The 17,739-nt window shown below is 38.7% G+C and overlaps 1 protein-coding gene across 2 annotated transcripts in view; it reads right to left on the reverse strand.

Moving 5' to 3' along the window:
* Ttn (titin) overlaps positions 1–17,739 on the reverse strand; it is a 273,083-nt gene that overhangs the window by 100,765 nt on the left and 154,579 nt on the right. For both annotated transcript variants that reach the window (XM_052723591.1, XM_052723590.1), the window contains 23 exons: positions 16,458–16,538; positions 15,500–15,574; positions 14,622–14,711; positions 14,158–14,220; positions 13,761–13,850; positions 12,588–12,635; positions 11,758–12,159; positions 11,338–11,616; positions 10,207–10,482; positions 9,729–9,868; positions 9,313–9,439; positions 8,952–9,215; positions 8,306–8,572; positions 7,928–8,191; positions 7,699–7,838; positions 7,430–7,556; positions 7,042–7,308; positions 6,664–6,930; positions 5,604–5,870; positions 5,373–5,512; positions 4,865–4,991; positions 3,928–4,070; positions 247–370 (listed from right to left, as the gene is read on the reverse strand). In XM_052723591.1, coding sequence (XP_052579551.1) covers positions 247–370; positions 3,928–4,070; positions 4,865–4,991; positions 5,373–5,512; positions 5,604–5,870; positions 6,664–6,930; positions 7,042–7,308; positions 7,430–7,556; positions 7,699–7,838; positions 7,928–8,191; positions 8,306–8,572; positions 8,952–9,215; positions 9,313–9,439; positions 9,729–9,868; positions 10,207–10,482; positions 11,338–11,616; positions 11,758–12,159; positions 12,588–12,635; positions 13,761–13,850; positions 14,158–14,220; positions 14,622–14,711; positions 15,500–15,574; positions 16,458–16,538 — 4,068 coding nt within the window. The remainder of the gene's footprint in view (positions 1–246; positions 371–3,927; positions 4,071–4,864; positions 4,992–5,372; positions 5,513–5,603; positions 5,871–6,663; positions 6,931–7,041; positions 7,309–7,429; positions 7,557–7,698; positions 7,839–7,927; positions 8,192–8,305; positions 8,573–8,951; positions 9,216–9,312; positions 9,440–9,728; positions 9,869–10,206; positions 10,483–11,337; positions 11,617–11,757; positions 12,160–12,587; positions 12,636–13,760; positions 13,851–14,157; positions 14,221–14,621; positions 14,712–15,499; positions 15,575–16,457; positions 16,539–17,739) is intronic.

A 17,739-nucleotide genomic window follows, 5' to 3' on the forward strand; every position in this document is an offset into this window, starting at 1 on the left:
ACAGAGATCCGCCTGCTTCTGCCTCCCGAGTGCTGGGATTAAAGGTGTGCAAACTGCCTCACCATTAAAAAAACAAAACACAACAAAAAAACCAACCTTTATTTTGTTATGCTAAAATGTAAAATTAGACTTTGGGTTAATTGATTTTAATGATGTGTGGTACTCTTGCACAAAAACAATGAAGAGGATGCATTATTTATGATTCTCTTCATGATATGTGCATTTAGGAATAAGCTTTGCAATTACCTTTCACAAAGAGATTGGCCTGAGTTTTGAAATCCTTTGCTGTCAGCTGGACCTCTCCTGCATCTTCTAGCTTCACATCCCTCAGGGTGAGCGTGTGAACTCTTCCTTCTGACCGTGTCACCACCTAGTGGGTTTTAAAAGAGTACAGGTAACAAATACATGAAATAGCCACCAAAACTTTTAGGAACATTTTAGGCTTTCTTAGATACCATTGTATAAATATGAGGTGACCTTTTATATTGAACTTGCACAGACCAATTTCTATTTATATTTTTGAACTTGTGAAAAATACATAGAATTGGGGTTGGAGATTTAGCTCAGTGGTAGAGTGCTTGCCTAGCAAATGCAAGGCCCTGGTTTTGGTCCTCAGCTCTGGAAAACAAACAAACAAACAAACAAAAAACCCCAAAAATACATATAGTTATAAATATGTATGCATTTCTGTTTTGCTTTGGGGTTTGTGTACAGAAAGAAAGACTTTAGAGAAGATAAAAAAAATGAAAGAAAAAAATGATTGGCTACTGTAAGCTGAAAGCAGATTTTTTTTTTTTCTGAAAGAAAATTGTATGTTCTAAAGGAAGGTGATGATCATGGAATGACAAGCTAGAACTCCTCTCCCATTTATTTTAGCAATTCAGTTTACTTTGCAAATGAATGTGATCCATGATTAATTTGTACAATTTCTGAATTTTGTTATCAAAATTCTTTGATGTTGACTCTTCCGTTTTCCCATGTTTGAGCATGGGAAAATCAGGTATTATTGGTGCTGTTATAGGTAGAGTCTTTTTGGAAGTAAGATGAGAAGATTAAGGTTTGTCTAGTTCTAGAATCGAAGATTTCTCAAAAGCTCTGCTCTGTCGTTGAGATTGGTTTTCGTACTGCTTAAGTGCCCACTTAGAGTTAAGAATTATGCCGGGCGGTGGTGGCGCACGCCTTTAATCCCAGCACTCGGGAGGCAGAGCCAGGTGGATCTCTGTGAGTTTGAGGCCAGCCTGGTCTCCAAAGCGAGTACCAGGAAAGGCGCAAAGCTACACAGAGAAACCCTGTCTCGAAAAACCAAAAAAAAAAAAAGAAAAAAAAAAAAAGAATTATGTTAACTGTTTTCTAGTGAAAATATTTGTATTTATTTTGCTAGGGGTAGAAAAAAGAGTCAGGAATACAGTTTCACTGAAAAGTATTTTCCTCAAACAAGAACATGGCATAATTATTTATATAATTGCCCTTAATATTGAGAACAGCTAAAACAATAATAAAGAATAATACACAGCTAGGAGACAGTAAAGATTTATCCTAGGTACATAGCTGCTACTTATTTGAGGAGGTAGAGTCTGAACGGGACTTTAAAAAAAGTTCTGACTATGAATTTTGAACTTGGACTTTCGGCTTCTTAAAAGGAACTTTAGTTTCTAACACATACACAAATATATAATACCTACTAATGCATTGACTTGCCATCTGAATTGTTCTAAGAAAGCTATAAGATATTCTCTGTCACTGAATATATTGCCCAGCGTATAATGGGTTTTTAATAAACAGCTTATGTAGACCATAGTCAATATTTTGACTATGTTAAAATAAAAAGCAAACAAAAAAGGAAATACAACAGATAGAAAAACAAGCCAACAAAATGAATGCCAAATTTTTTGGTAGAATATGTAATGATAATATTAATAGTTACCATTTATTAATTTAAAAGGGGGTATACTGAGAGAACACAGGCGGCATTACCAAGCTGTTAAAATTTAAATACAAAGTTACCAAAAGCCACTGAGAATTTAGCATTTAGCAGTTTTTACTAGGTCAAAAGGGATCAAAACCAAAAATGAAATTAAAAAGTAGTTTATTTCCAAAACGCTGTCCTCCAGTTTCCCATGTCCGTAAGTTGTTTTATCTGTCTGACTCTTGGTGTAGAGGTTAAAGATTTTTATACAAAGTGTAGATAAAAAGGCCTGAGTTAAAATGACAAGAACAATTTGTGCTAACAGACTTAGTTTAAACAAAACCTAGAAACTGTAATAAGTAAACATGCTACTTTGCAGTTCATACTTAAATTCTTTTTTGAAAGAGACATTTAAGAGGTCCAAGATCAAGTTCATAGAAGGGTTACTATTTTCGGAGGCTACAGGGACGGATTAACATTCCTACCCACAGGGACACACTGAGAAGCCCTCTGGCTCCAGCGGACCCGCCCTTCCTAACCCTAGGAAAAAATTTAATGATGATAATAGATGTAAAACAAATGCAAGATTTTTAGGAATCTACATTTCAAGTCGAAGTAGTAGTGCTTTTGCATTAGAATGGAGAGTCATCTTTCTTTTCTAATAACAAACTTCTAGTTTGACCCCCAAATAAGAAACCACTTAGACTGAATAGGAAAAAAGATGTACACATTAAAACAAGAAACTTGAGATGAACCCAGCTCCTGGTTCAGTATGTAGAAGACGTTGTTGTAAGAGAAGTTTTCTGGTGTATAAATTATTTCTCATGCTACAGTTGGGATGTTCCACTGCCTTTTCTAGTTGGTAACAATGAAAACCAAAGGTCATGGTCCTCTGTGTGATGGGAAGAACCTATCTACCAGACCATTGTTACTGAGTTATGACTTAGTCATTTAGTAGAATGCTAATTTTTAAAATCTGTTTTCAAACACCTACGTGAAGGCAGTGTCCTCGAGTTCTTCAGCCTCTTTGTGAAACAAAATCCCCTTCCAATGTTTTTTGAGTCTTCAAATTTTGATTTGTATAGAAGTTTTACATATGGTCAGTACTATTTCTGGAATATTGGGCAATGCGAAAGCCACAGAAAAATGAAATGTCCTATATTTTTCTATGTTTTATTTTTAAGAATTCAAAATGCATGGTGAATTATCAAGCTAATTTGAGTATCACCTCTTCACTGAACAGGGATTGCATAAATTTAATTTCCTGATCCAAACAGAAGCCCAGGAGGTACAGAATACCTAGATCAATGTAGGCCTGAATAAATGGCTCAGTTTTCCCTTTTGGGTTGAATGTTGAGCCTCAGGAATTTTAGTAAAAGCTAAGGTAGTTTATCCAAACTTCTCAAAAGTTTATTCATTTACACACAGGGATCCCAGCACCCTTCTTTCTCCCCCGTCCACCAGCTGCACTTTAAATAGTCCTCTTGCATTCCAGAATTTGCACAGCCCAAAGCACTTGAGTGTTAAAAATAGCCTTGGAGAAATGCTAGAAGAGAAAACCTGCTCAGAAGTTATCTCTCTGACTCTAGCAACTGCCTGAAATGGAGTTCCAGTCTCCTCTTAATGCGCTTCTATGCAGAGCACTAGATAACTCAGGAGGAGCCGGTGTGCAGGGCTGTTGCTGAGAAGCCAGTCAGAAAGCCCCCTTTCCCTAGCCTTTCTTTTCATCACTCTTACAAGCTGGCCTTGATGGCTAATGAGAATTTGCCTTTTTTTTTCTTTCCCAGAAAAACTATAACCTGATCATATTTAAAACTGTTACTTCTATTTTAGTGAAAAACTAACATCAGGTTAAACCGAGTATAAATTTGAAAACTCCATCTTAAAGTTTCGGCATACATCAAGTTAGAGGAGGAAGAACTGCAGAGACTGTGGAGGGAACGTTAGAAAGAAGGAACAAAGGACAACGAAAGCGACCCCAAGGGAGAAAGGCGAAGCAGCAACTTGTGTGCCCGCTTTACCTTATCATCAGGCTCCAGTTTCTTCCCTTTGAGGTACCATTCCACTGGGATATCCTCATAGGAGAGCTCGCAGTCAAAGGTGGCTGTTTCCCCTGCAGTCACTGTGACATCCTTTAGAGGCCTCAGAAGACCAATTATCCGCGCTTTGCGAGAGGAAAGAAAATGCCTTGTATTACTCATTCTGTAATTCCCCAAGAATAGATAGATTTAATTCTTCATTTCCATGGTTGTTCTCTTCAAGAAGGAAAGAGCCACAGGACTGGCTGTTGTTTTAACTCCCATGTGTACGTGGCCCCGTGGTGCTGAGAAGGGGGGAGCAGGCAGCCCAAGAGCTGGTGTTTGTAGGAGCCCCTTCTTCTGGATATACAAGGTCAGCAAGAAATCTAGTCTGCATCTGTCTCTCTGCCAGGCGTCAAGTTCCTCCTGCTACATAAGGTATGTGACCTCCAAAATAACTAAGGCTCTGATTGGGAGAGGCAAGGGGTCCTTGGCCCCACAGCCTGTCCGTGTCCATCAACTACTTTGCACCTTCCAAAAATGGGAACCTAATTCTTCTGCCTCCCTTCTTGAGTTGAAAATGCCCACACAGCAAAGGTCTACAGTTGGACAGTCACTTGAGCAATGCGGCTTTTTTTAAAAGAATTTTTAATTCTCAGTTTCTACTGTAGGTTTATCTGTTTTTGAATGAAAGAATTGCTAGAGCAGAAAGATGTGACTTGCTTAATTTGTTATTGTTGTTCAAATGACAAAGTTGCAAAAAAATGTCAGGACTTTAGAATCTGAAGGACTTTTATATCAGTAGGTCAAAAAATATAAGAAAGCCAGTTTCTATACACAAATAGTATTTTCTAATCTCAATTAATGTCACACATATTCATTTTCTATGAAAGTATGGCGTAAGTTTTTTTATTTTTAATAAAAAACATGTAATACTTACGCTTAACTCGGAGGTGGGCACTAGATTTGACATTGGCAGCTTGGAAATCTACACCACCAGTCTGGTCCAGACGGCAGTTGTGTAAGATAAGAACATGTATCTTGCCTTCTTCTTTAATTTCACATTCCTGTACCAAAGAAGAGAGAGTGTTTCACAGCAAGTAATGTTGAGACTTCTTTCATAGATATATAATTTTTAAAAGGATGCTACAAATGAATGGCTATATACAAACATAGCTCCCAGGTACTTTCAGGAAAAGTATTTCTTTTAGCTGCATAATTCTGCACTAGAAAGAATACATATAACTTATACTGTGCTGGGCAAGAATCAATGCAAAAGTGACCTTCCTAGTCCATTCATAGACCCCAACCTCTCTCTTTGGCTCCAGGCCCCATATAGAACTTGATACCATGTTTTAAATGCCCCACATGCACTCTGACTTTTCGCCTGTCCTTTTCCATTTCACACTATCCCTCTTAAGTGCTGACAGGTTCAGAAATAGCCGTACAGGTGTTTGGAGCAGCGCCTCTCCCTTGAGTTTCCAGTTGGCATGGATATCATCTTCAGAGATTTCGGTTTCAAAGCGTGCCGTCTCGGTCTCCATCACCTCAACACTGTACAGGGGTCGCACCAGTTTAATTTCCCGATCTGGAAAAATGAAGGGTCAACATGTGCTATTAGTCTCTGGCAGGGAAGACTCCCATGGCATCTACAGGAAGGTGCGTAGAGACTTCCTCACCCTCAATGTCAAGTTTTCCGGAGGTCTGGTCTGTTCCACAGTCACAGGTATACTGGCCGATGTCGGATTTCAAGGCTTTCTTGAGGATTAGCATCCTCTTCTTGCCATCAGCCTTTATCACAACATTTTTAGATGGCTTTAATTCCTTCCCGTCCTTAAACCATTTCACAGGTGCATCTGCTTTGCTGATTTCACACTGAAGAATCACTTCATCCTTCTCCACGCCTGTGTAATCTTGAAGCTTTCCTGTGAAGTATGGGTCTCCTTCTGCAGGTAAAGACAAGTGGAGAACCGTCACCCACCTAGAGAGCTGGGGGTCCCTGAGCAGGTTTAATGGTATCTCAGAGAGTTCCAAGTATGCTTTAAAATGGTACCAAATTGTCCATCATTTAGAATCTTTAGTTTCTAAATTTTAGGACGAGAATCAGTACACAGGTCTTATCATGATTCAAAATCATGTGCTTTGACTTTTAAACTCATCTGTTTGGACTTTTAAAAAATTACCAATAGCTTAAAGGACACATGCAGTTGAGCTTTAGAGCATATTCCTGTGTCATTTGTCCAGGTTTCCAAATTCTTATCTACTCTTATCAGGTCTTGAAGTTTCACATTTACACGCCTCCCCCCAGTCTATCAATAGTTTGCCATGACAGTGTCTATGTACATTAGGCTTCATAAGTGGATTTTCTTATGGAAAGGACCAAGGAGACTAATGAGATTTACTAAGTTCTTTTAGCCTCTCTCTATAGAAACTTGAAAGGCTACTATTCTGAAATAATTTTGATAGAGGAAAGAGAAAGTATTTATGCTTTCTTATTTTACACGACAAGCCAGTTTTAATCTGATTTTGGCTATTTTGTGGGTCTAAGAAAATGATGATCACCTTACTTCTCTGTATTTTTGGGGACATGTATTTCAGAAACACTTGCCAATGCATGTGGTGGTTTCTTGGGCACATTTCCATGCAGCATTACACTCAGAAGACTATTTAATATCACACATACTCCACACTTTTCTGTTGAATTTGATGGAATACAATTCAGTTTTAAGAAATGCCTACCCAGCACAGTGAGCTTAGCTTCTGAGCTTATGCCCATGGCCTCCACTTTAATTTGGGAGGTGTCGTCAATAGACAGGTCTTTGAATGTGATGGAGTGCGTTTTCCCTTCATCATGCATGGAGACTCGCTTGCTGGTGTGCAGACGCTGGTCATTCTTGAACCAGCTCACTGGGATGTTGTCATGGGACAGCTCTACGGTAAACACGGCCTCTTCCCTCTCTTTGGCCGTCACGTCCTTAAGTGGGGTTAGGAATTTGAGCCGGATTCCTGTCAAAGAAAACCCAACGCATTATTTCCATCACTTTAACAAGGGAATGTAAAACTAAGTGGAAAACATATATACTTCTATAGGCAGCCGATATAACAAAGAATTTTTACCTTCAATGATCAGTTTGCCACTGGTCCGTTTATCCTCTGCTTCAAACATGTATTTGGCCTCATCTTCAAAAGCGGCTGACTTGATCACCAGTGAGTGTCTAGTGCCATCCTTGATGAGTTCAAATCTGTCATCGCCTGTGATTTCCTGGGTTCCTTTCAGCCAGCGGAAGGTTTTGGGTTCCCTGGATACTTCACACTCAAATTTAGCCTCATCTTTCTCAAAGACTTTGACGTCGCTGAGAGGCGTGATAAAAATGAGCGGCAATTCTGAAAGAGAAGCCGGAGCAGACCACATCAGAGCATGCTTGCTTCCACCACCATCAACTCTGTGTCAGCAGGGAACCTTGCATAGAAAACACTAAAAGGTGTCCGCACAAGCGTAGCATACCTTTCACTTTCAGATTGGCTGCTGATTTAGCATTGGCAGCCTGGAAGGAAACCTCCCCGGTCATATCCAGTTGGCAGTTATAAAGAACCAGGACGTGTTTCTTCCCGTCCTCGATGATTTCACAGTCCTATGAAGAGTGAACACAGACAACATTTACACATACAGGACTTCCTGCAAGTCACCAAGAAATTATACTTTTGGGGCATGGGAGACCTGAAAAAAAACAAGCAACCCCCTCGTATCTGACCGGCCCTGCTGTGGTCACTTACAGGAGAAGCAGTCAAAGGCTCCCCCTTTAACTTCCACTGGCCGTGCACGTCAGGCTCAGACAGTTCAATTTCAAAGCGGGCGGTTTCGCCCACAAACACTTCCACGCCATACAGAGGCTTTTCCACTTTGATGAGTCGCGCTGAAAGTACACAAGGTTCTGTGAGTGGGACCAAGCCCAATACATTGCAGCCTCTGAGATGGGAAAATGAAAATCTGGGGATAACTCACCCTCAACAGTGACATTGGCCTTGGTGGTGTCCGTGCCGCAGTCGCACACGTATTCGCCTTTGTCTTTAAGCTCTGCCTTCTTGATCTTTAAGATGCGGCGCAGGCCGTCGGTTTTGACGGAATGTTTGGGTGAAGGCACGATCTCTTCCCCATCTTTGAACCATTTCACTGGCACGTCTTTACTCACTTCACATTTGAGGATGATCTCATCCTTCTCCACACCAGTCTTGTCATGTAGTTTCACAGTGAAGTAGGGATCGGCCTCTGCCAGAGATACCCAAGCATATCATCAGAAAAAAATGTGGAGACTGAAGCCTATTAAACAGCCTGGGGTTGGAAATACATACTGCTACCCACTGGGAAGCTGGTCCCACTTACCCAAGACCTTCAGGTTGGCTGTGGAGCTGAGGTTCTTCACTTGAGCTCTGATCTGTGAGATATCATCCAGTGTCACCTCTCTCATTTCCAGTTTATAAGTCTTTCCTTCGGAAGACATGAGCACTGTCCTGGTTGTGTGCAGCTTGACATCGTTTTTGAACCAGACTACATGCATTTTTTCATGAGAGAGCTCACAGACAAAAGTTGCTGTTTCACCTTCTTTTACTGTTTGATCTTCCAGAGGCGATATGAACTTCAGTCTTATGCCTACGGTGCAAGCAGGTAACACATTCAGGAACGCAGGTCACCCACAGAAAGACCCTACTCTACTCTGTGTGATTCAAACACAGCTACCTCATGAGGCATTTATCTGTTCTTTTTAGATGGGGTTATTCTTCATTTTAAAAGTTAAGTATTTTTTTGGGGGGGGAGGGAAATGGTTTATTTTGTGTGTGTGTGTGTGTGTGTGTGTGTGTGTGTGTGTGTGTGTGTGTATGTTCTATGATACTGTGAAAGTAGTCGTGACACTTTACGTGAATTGCTAGCTCTTAGAACTTGGTATTCTGTCTTTAAATTCATTGGAAAATCAAACAAGGACACCTACATACTGGATATAACATTTAGATATCATCGATGGGCTGTTTACCTGTCACAAATAACTGTGCTGACGACTTCTTGCCCTCCACCTCTGCAGTGTAGACTCCTTCATCATCAAACTGAGAATCGTTGATGACAAGCATGTGTTTCTTTCCATCAGCAATGATATCAAATTTGTCAGATGCCTTGATTATATCAGGCCCTTTAGACCATATGACATTTGCCTCTCGGGTGAGGACACACTCAAACCGAGCCTGTCGCTTCTCTGGGACAGTCACATCCTTCAGGGGTATAGCAAAGTCAAGTTCGATCTCTGAAAAATCAAATAGTAAGAAAAAAGTGAGATGTTTCAGCTGCAGAGGATGGGGAAAGGAAGCTGAGCCCACTCCTGGAGTTCTAAAGCCCTGTACCTTTGACTGTCAAAATGGCAGTTGTGACTGCGTTGCAAGCCTGGTACAGGACTTCACCAGCTTGGTCCAGTTTCACTTTGTGCAGAGTTAAGAAGCGTTTCCCGCCTTCAGCTTTGATTTCACAAGTCTGAAAAAAAAAAAAAAAAACCCGGCAGCTTTCATTAGTATGTCCCTAGAGAATATTTCTTGTATAGATTTCTGTTCAGCGTCAAATAATGAACATAAAAGACAAACATGGCCATTTGAAAAATTTATCAAATTTTATCCAAGTTGTCCACAAAGAGTGCATTAAATAATTTCCCTCCTTTGGGAGTTTAGAAACCCAGCCCACTGTTGTTAGTGAAGCCTGCATATCCAACTTAAATGAGGTTGTAGTCATTTCCCATGGCTGGTAACTTCCAGTGGGAGGTACTCACAGGTGAGGGCCTCAGAAGTTCTCCCTTCAGTTTCCACTCCCCAGGAATGTCAGCCTCTGAGATCTCTGCATCGAAGCTGGCGCTTTCCTTCTCATAAATGGTGACATCTTCTATTGGCTTAAGCAGCTCAACATCACGCTCTGTATCAATCAGAGATAAAGTAACACAAGGCTTTAGGCAATCTAGCCATATGTCACTTTTTAAAATGAAGAACTTCATACATGCATATAATATGTTTTGATCAAATCCATCCTGACTCCTCCCTCCTCCAGTTCTTCTCCCACCCACTCCTTTTTCCTTCCAACACAACGTGATTACTCTTTAAAACAAAACAAAAACCAAGCAAAACCACTGAGTCTACCTATTGTTACCTCTATGTAGGTTTGTCTATCAGTTCAATTTTGTACTTGAGGGGTGATGTTTTGCTGTATGCACACACAGAATTTATCTTTCCAAGTAACAGGTAAGATTCTTATACCTCCAAGTGTGAGCTTTGCTGGGTATCTTTTCCCTTCAATCTCTATGGCGTACTCATCGATATCTTCTGGCATAGCGTTCTTAACTTTGAGAATGAGATGGTTGCCCTCTCTTAATATCTCAGTCTTGTCATTTGGTTCCAAGGGGATCTCATCGTATCCTTTGAACCACTTAAAGTTTGGTGTGTCCTTGGCGATGTCACAGGTGAAAACAGCCGTTCCCTTGGGCTTCACATGCTGGTCTCGGATAGGCTTCACCAACCATTCTCTGATGATTTCTGTTGGAAACAAAGGGAGAAAAAATAAATGAGATCTTTGGGAAATTTCAGAAATAGGAAAACTTCAGGATGTAATTAATTTATGAGATGCTGATATTGTTCCTTTTAAATAAGGTATCAATGATATTTCTGGTATTCAGACATTGGGAAACAGTTATTCTGTTGTCTTAGCATAAATAGAACAATTTCATAGTAAAGAACTAACTTTATATATATATATATATAGTTATATATTAGTAAGTTAGTTACTATTCATGTTCTTTTTTGTAGTTCTTTGCTATATTTTTAACAAAATAAAATATATTTCTATCTTTGCTATATATAATATATAATATATATATATATATATATATATATATATATGCTGTGGGATGGTCTGTATGTCAAATGTGTTGCTGATTGGTCAATAAATAAATCACTGATTGGCCCGTGGCCAGGCAGGAAGTATAGGCAGGACAAGGAGGAGAATAAAACTGGGAAGTGGAAGGCTGAGTGGAGGAGACACTACCAGCTGCCATCAGGATAAGGAAGATGTAAAGTACCGGTAAGCCACAAGCCACGTGGCAAGGTATAGATTAATAGAAATGGATTTATTTAAGCTGTAAGAACAGTTAGCAAGAAGCCTGCCACGGCCATACAGTTTGTAACCAATATAAGTCTCTGTGTTTATTTGATCGGGTTTAAGCGGCTTGGGACTGGCGGGTGAGAGAGATTTGTCCTGACTGTGGGCCAGGCAGGAAAACTCAAGCTACAGATATATATTAGATGTAGATCTAGATCTTATTTTGTTGCCTATACTGGTCTCAAATTCATGTGCCCAAGCATCCCTCTCGGCTCTGCCTCACATGTACCCACCTACTACTTTCACACAGGAAGAGCATTCTAGGTTGTTGGCATTTTCCACAGTTACAGTGTATGTCCCAGCATCAGTATCATCTGCGTCGTTGATGGTAAGGGCCCGCATCAAGCCAATGACACCCGGCACAATCCTGCCAGGTTTCTCCACCACAATCTTGCCATCCTTCCTCCAGACCACATCTCGCTCTTTGTTTAGCTCGCAACTCAAGTATAATGGCTGCCCCTTGACCACCGTGACTTCCTCTTCCAGTGTTTTCACGAAACGAACAGGAAGTTCTGTGGAGAATTTCAATCAAATACATTTAAAGTTTTCAATGAAATAAAACTCGGAGGTTTTGTCTGAAATTAAAATGAAGGTTGCTACTAAGGTCTCTGTTGTAAAATTTAAGATTGATCATGTGCAGAACTGCAAGTTACCTTCTACGATGAGTTTGGCTGTGGAGGTCTTTTCTTTATTTCCCAAACGTAGCACACAGGTGTATTCACCAGCATCAGAAAGCTGAACATCAATGATATGCAGCTTTCTGTCTTTACCATCTGCGATGAATCTGTGCTTTGGGCTCTCACGGATGTTGCTACCATCCTTCATCCAGGTTGTAATGGCGGTGGATGGGGAGACCAAACATTCAAAGATGGCAGAAGAGCCCACAGACTCTGCCTCTGTCAAGACGATGTCTTTAATTTCTTTCACGAATTTCAGTGGCACAGCCTTCAGCTGGTAGGTGAATGGGGCTTCATCGGGAGGTTTTTCCCCACCGCTTCCTGGTCTGAGCTTTTTCCTTTCAGCTTCTATTGGTGATGGAGTCTTCTTGGCTACACCTAGTTCAAAGCAAAGTGGAAAGTTAACTGGGCTTCTCCATAGGTATCACAATGTGTATGTAAAGTGATGAGAAGACAGGAATAGAGAAACAAAGACTTGACAATTGGGAGGTCAGACATGAAGATGAAAAGGCCCAAGAACTAATAGGCACAACTTTTTCTCAAGTTTCATTTCTGTGTGTAAAGTATCCAGATTAATTTACAATTATTTTACTTGTTATAAATAAATATATATGAATGAAAAATCAAGATAGAAATTCGTCATGGCAAAGTTTATTTGGTTTTATTCACAACATCTACTTGAATAATACTAGCAGCAATGTCAGAAATAAAAGATTATAAAATTTGAAAACAGTTCCCTTTGCGTGTAAAGTCTGGGAATTCACAAGGCAAAATGTTACCACAGGTCTGAGGAACATGAAACTCACCTTTGATGGGACCTTTTGGCTTGGCTGCTTCATCCTTAGGTTTGGCTTCTGAAATTAAAAAGATGAGCATTTGTGCAAATTTCATACTTATTTCACTGTTCTCAAGAAGCCATGTGGGATGAGCCATGTTCTTTGTTATATATATTAATATATAAAGAGAAACCAGTTTCATTTATATGGCTTCTATGGAGAATACTTTGGTATTTCTAAGAAGGCATATTCTAAAATCAATGTAACCAGACTAAATTGCCAACAAATTTAGGACTAAAAAAAATTCTTTTAGAGGCTGGAGTCAAGATCATTGGATAAGTGTCTGCTAGCATGTGCAAGGCCTGGAGTCCAATAATTATAATTAATTAATTAATAAAAATAAAAATAAAACTTTTGACAAGTATCATTATTCTCTTTCCATATCTGGAGGGCCCACTACTGACCTCTGAGAAGGGGTTTTGCCCTTGATTAGTTATACATGTTTTTACAAGATATTTTATATGTTGGTTATATGAACCAAAGAAATTAAAATTTTTTCCCAATAAGTGACAGGAAAAGAGCCAGAAATGACCAAAAGTCCTTTTATGTTGCTGTTGGTACATAAATTGAGTAGACTAATAAATCCAGAGAAGACTAAGGACATTAGCCCAGGGAGAGTCATTACCTTTTTCTAAATAAAGCATAAATCATAAATACAGGTGATTAAATGTAGCATAAATATTAATAATTAAACTATATTTAAAAGAACATCCTATATTTTTTCCCACCATTAAACACAACCAAGACCCAAAAAGTTGTGGGTAACTTCAAGTAAAAACTTAAAGTGACTTAGCAGCTTGCCACTGATTAACCATTTTGGATGTGTATAACGATTGCAGTCAGGTTTAGTTTTAAAATTACCACCTGAGAGACAAAATACTGAAGAGCTCAAATATCGGTAGTCAGTATCGTAAGTTTGAACTTGAGACGGCTACACTGTTTAGTACATTTTAAAAAATTACTACTGATTTAAATCCCTCTATAGATATCAAGACTGAACAGTCTATAGGCCCTAGGGGAGTATATCAGGTGAAGGAAACATAAGCGTTTACCACACACTCCTGAACTTGACAGGATGCTCAAACTTTAGTCCAGTGTGAAGCCACCCACACAAGCTAGCCCAAAGAGAGCCAGGACACAAACCTGCTTTCTTTCCAACCACGGGTGCTGTCACCGGGGCAGCGATAGGCGTGGGCGTGGGCTCCAAGGGTGGTGCTTTCACAGTCTTCACCTCTGTGGAGAGAAGACGCCCACTGTCTTAAGGCAGTCACTTGTCACCTCCTACAACAACCACCTTTGGTGGTCTGCTGCCTTTCATGGTGCAATGCTGAACTCTTCAAATAGCTAGTTTTTTCTGAGAGCACTATCGAAACATATTGAGATATCAGAAATAATCGAAGCACAGTGATTTTTATATTTTTAATGTATATCACTTTTAATCTAAAAACATAAATTTCTTGTCCCCCCCCCCGCTTGGCTACGTGTTATTCTAGTGGAGTTTGAAGGAACACTCACTCACCCTGAGGATAAGCTTGCTTACCTGGTTCAGGCTTTGGCTTCGGTTCAGGTCCAGGGAGAGGTATTGCTGGCTTAATTTCAGGAACTAAGATAATTCACAGAAATAATCAGGTTATCATAATACTTTGTAAGTTTTTCACAAAGTCAAAACTGTAAGTAAGCTAATTTAATGTACACAAGGATACTAGGATATGTTTATCAAATGTTTATATACATATATGGTTATCAAATCAAATATTTGATCTAAACATTTTTCATGTTCAACAAAATATTTTAAAAAATTTGATTGGATTTGAAGTTGTTATTCAGCTCATTACCCATCCCTAGTAATTTATTTGACAAGCTGTGATTATTAGCAAATTACACAGAAATGGTGAAGAAAACAGGATATGCATGATGACTGGTCGTGACGTCAATATAATGATATTGTGATGCTATGTGGATGCATTCTTAGAGACAACCAAGAATGTGCCAGGAGAATTATACCTTTGGTTGGTTCTGGAACTTTCCTTTCCCTTGGTGTAGGCTCTGGAGGAGCTTCAACTTCTTCAACAGCTTTTGGAGGTGGTGGTGGTACTAAGGAAAGAATGTCATTGTCTAATGTTAGTTTAGAAAAGAAGTTACCTGGAAACTCAGATTGAAAAATCATTTCTCAAAAATGCTAGTGGTGGCTTTTATACAAATCATATTTTATAGATCAGTCTCTATTTCTTCTCATGACTGTGCTTCTGTTTCCTTCCTTCCTTCCTTCCTTCCTTCCTTCCTTCCTTCCTTCCTTCCTTCCTTCCTTCTTTCTTTCTTTCTTTCTTTCTTTCTTTCTTTCTTTCTTTCTTTCTTTCTTTCTTTCTACTTGGTCCAAATTTCTGGTATCTCCCCACTTCTAAACCAGTTTCACCAAATCTCAGTAATCACTCCCTTTGACAACAGGCAGATGGTAGACATCAATCCACCTAAGAGTTCCCAGATTTAGGAAGCATTGTTAACCCCCTCCCATGAATTTATTCCATAGCCAACTAGATGATTCCAGCCACTGCCATGGGGAGAACTTAGGCGACAAACCAACAACAATAATGATAATCAAGTATGGGGAAATTCATGAATGGATCTGGAAATTATAATACTGAGAAGAATAGATGCTATACTTATTTCTAGCCCAAAGACCAAGAAGTTTTTGTATTTGGAAATGACTGTAAAATATTGAAACAGAAAGCAGACAATGGAACATATATACATTACAGACAGATGAAATATGAAGCTATGTTTATATTGAACTTCATTTACGTTTACAAAATAAACCTTTTGTTACATGTCCACTTTGTTGAAAGAGAATTTCATAAATTGCCATTTATGAAAATGATTCCTACCTTCTGGTTTTTTAACTTTTTCTACTTTTTTAGGTTCTACTTTAGGTTCTTCTTCTTCGGGTCTCTTTCTTAGAACTTAAAAGACAAAAAGGTTTATATGTAAACCAAGAGGAGCTAATGACAAGGTTGAATAAGCTTGATGAACACAGATAATGGACAAAGAATGGACAATGAAAAGCATGCAAGCCAGCACAGTGGGAGATTAGCATTTATGAGAAAATGCTTTTATTTCCATATTCGCCAAGTCAAAATTTGTTATGTTAATTCATATCAGACTTAGAAACACTTCATATCTCTCTAGATACTCTGCCCAGAGACAACTATGGGGCAAAATGGCTCAAATAAAAGTAATAAATTATTTGAATAGCAACAAATTCTAATAATTAAACATAATTCATTGACTACTATTTAAATAAAAATTAGTTTAAGTGCAGAACTCTAAAGTCATGTAGCTTAGAGATCAAAAATTCCATACAAAGACAAGGTTAGAATTCTATCTTTCATGAGTCTCTTGCATCTATGTCTTTCACACTTAATAGGAAAGAAATGTTTAGTTTTATAAAAAGTGTTATTGGTTGTGGTGATCTTGTATCATACTGAAATTGAATACATTTAGGCTTAAGTAGTTATATATATAGTATCTTAAAAGTTGAGTATATTTTATTTCACAATTTGGTTATGAAAAATGACACTCACTGTCATTGTTAGAATATTATCAGTTTAGTTATACCTGTTAACAATATCAATGTTAAAATACTATGAATGCTCACAAAATATCTACCTTCTCTTTACAAAGACTCAGAAACGATAACCTTTAATTTTTAATGGAACTACATTCAAATTTTGATAGAGACTCTAACTAGAATAAAATCAAGGGGCAGAAGTATTTTGTGAGCTTTCAGGTGAGTCCATTTTTTAAGCTGTTGAAAACTGACATCCCAGGAGAGAAGTACTATACCGCTTTTCAGGACCACCTCCTCCTTTGGCTGGGGCTTAGGTTCAGGAAGTAATTTGCGAACTTTCTTTTCGGCTGTAGGCACTTAAAAGGATATGATTTCAAATTTGGTGTGAATTCATATAAAAATGGAATTTCAATGAGAAAAATGACTCTATTCAAACCAGTTAACTAGAATATGTCAAAGAACAATTTCTTTTGCATATAAATTTACAGATTTTAAAAGCAAACGATAGACTTGAAGTTCTTTGCTCTGCAAACATCTACACAGTTTCATGAAAGTTCAATCACACTGACTGAAAATCTATTTTAGTGAGTATAGACTTTGTTGGTCTATAATGGCTTTATGAATCTTTCATCAAAATGCAAGGATTCTCCACAACATCTTTGCTTTGATCTGTAGTTTTAATTGTCCACGTCCACCTTAGTGTTCCTCTGACCAACATATACACCAAAGGATGCAGCCAGGGCTGACTGCCATTGCTTCATCTTTTCCACTGATGGGAAAAGAAAACCAAAGAATGTGCTGTGAACCTTGACACTGAAGAAAGATTGTATTTCACTCTCTGAACAAAAGCATATTTCTAAAAGGTCTCCTTTAAAATAAAACTAAAATTATATGATCTGATTTCAAAGCTAGTATTAGAGGCTGAATTATTCATGAATAAGACAATCTTTTTGAATGCAAATACAAAAGAGTAAGGAATTATAAATGTCTCCTTGCTTCTATAGTGAACACCATGCATAGGGACGATGCCATGGTGTAGAGCAGACTCCATCGCTGTTACACTGCATGGATTTAAATACAAAGACTGTACCAAAACAGAACCCAGTGATCAGTGATCTGCTTTGAAGTCATTCCTTTTGGTGTGCAGTCTTGTTCAATCAAAATCAATCTGGGTTTCTTAGATACTTCTACAAAATTTCCTGTTTGGTGCTCTTAAGCAGTTCACTAATTTTCTTTTAATGTGATAAAGATCATTTTGCTTAAATCCTACTTCAAAATTTGAAACATAAGAGTCAAATGTATACTTCATTTAAAATAATCATGTTTGGCCGGGCGGTGGTGGCGCACGCTTTTAATCCCAGCACTCGGGAGGCAGAGCCAGGCAGATCTCTGTGAGTTCGAGGCCAGCCTGGTCTCCAAAGTGAGTTCCAGGAAAGGCGCAAAGCTACACAGAGAAACCCTGTCTCGAAAAAACCAAAAAAAAAAAAAAAAATCATGTTTGATAGTTCCAAATGTTTGAAGTAAGATTTTCAGCTGAACATTAAAATTTTTAATAAC

The sequence above is a fragment of the Peromyscus californicus genome, unplaced genomic scaffold (assembly GCF_007827085.1).
Source record: "Peromyscus californicus insignis strain IS unplaced genomic scaffold, ASM782708v3 Scaffold_7__1_contigs__length_154581171, whole genome shotgun sequence".
Taxonomy (NCBI): domain Eukaryota; kingdom Metazoa; phylum Chordata; class Mammalia; order Rodentia; family Cricetidae; genus Peromyscus; species Peromyscus californicus.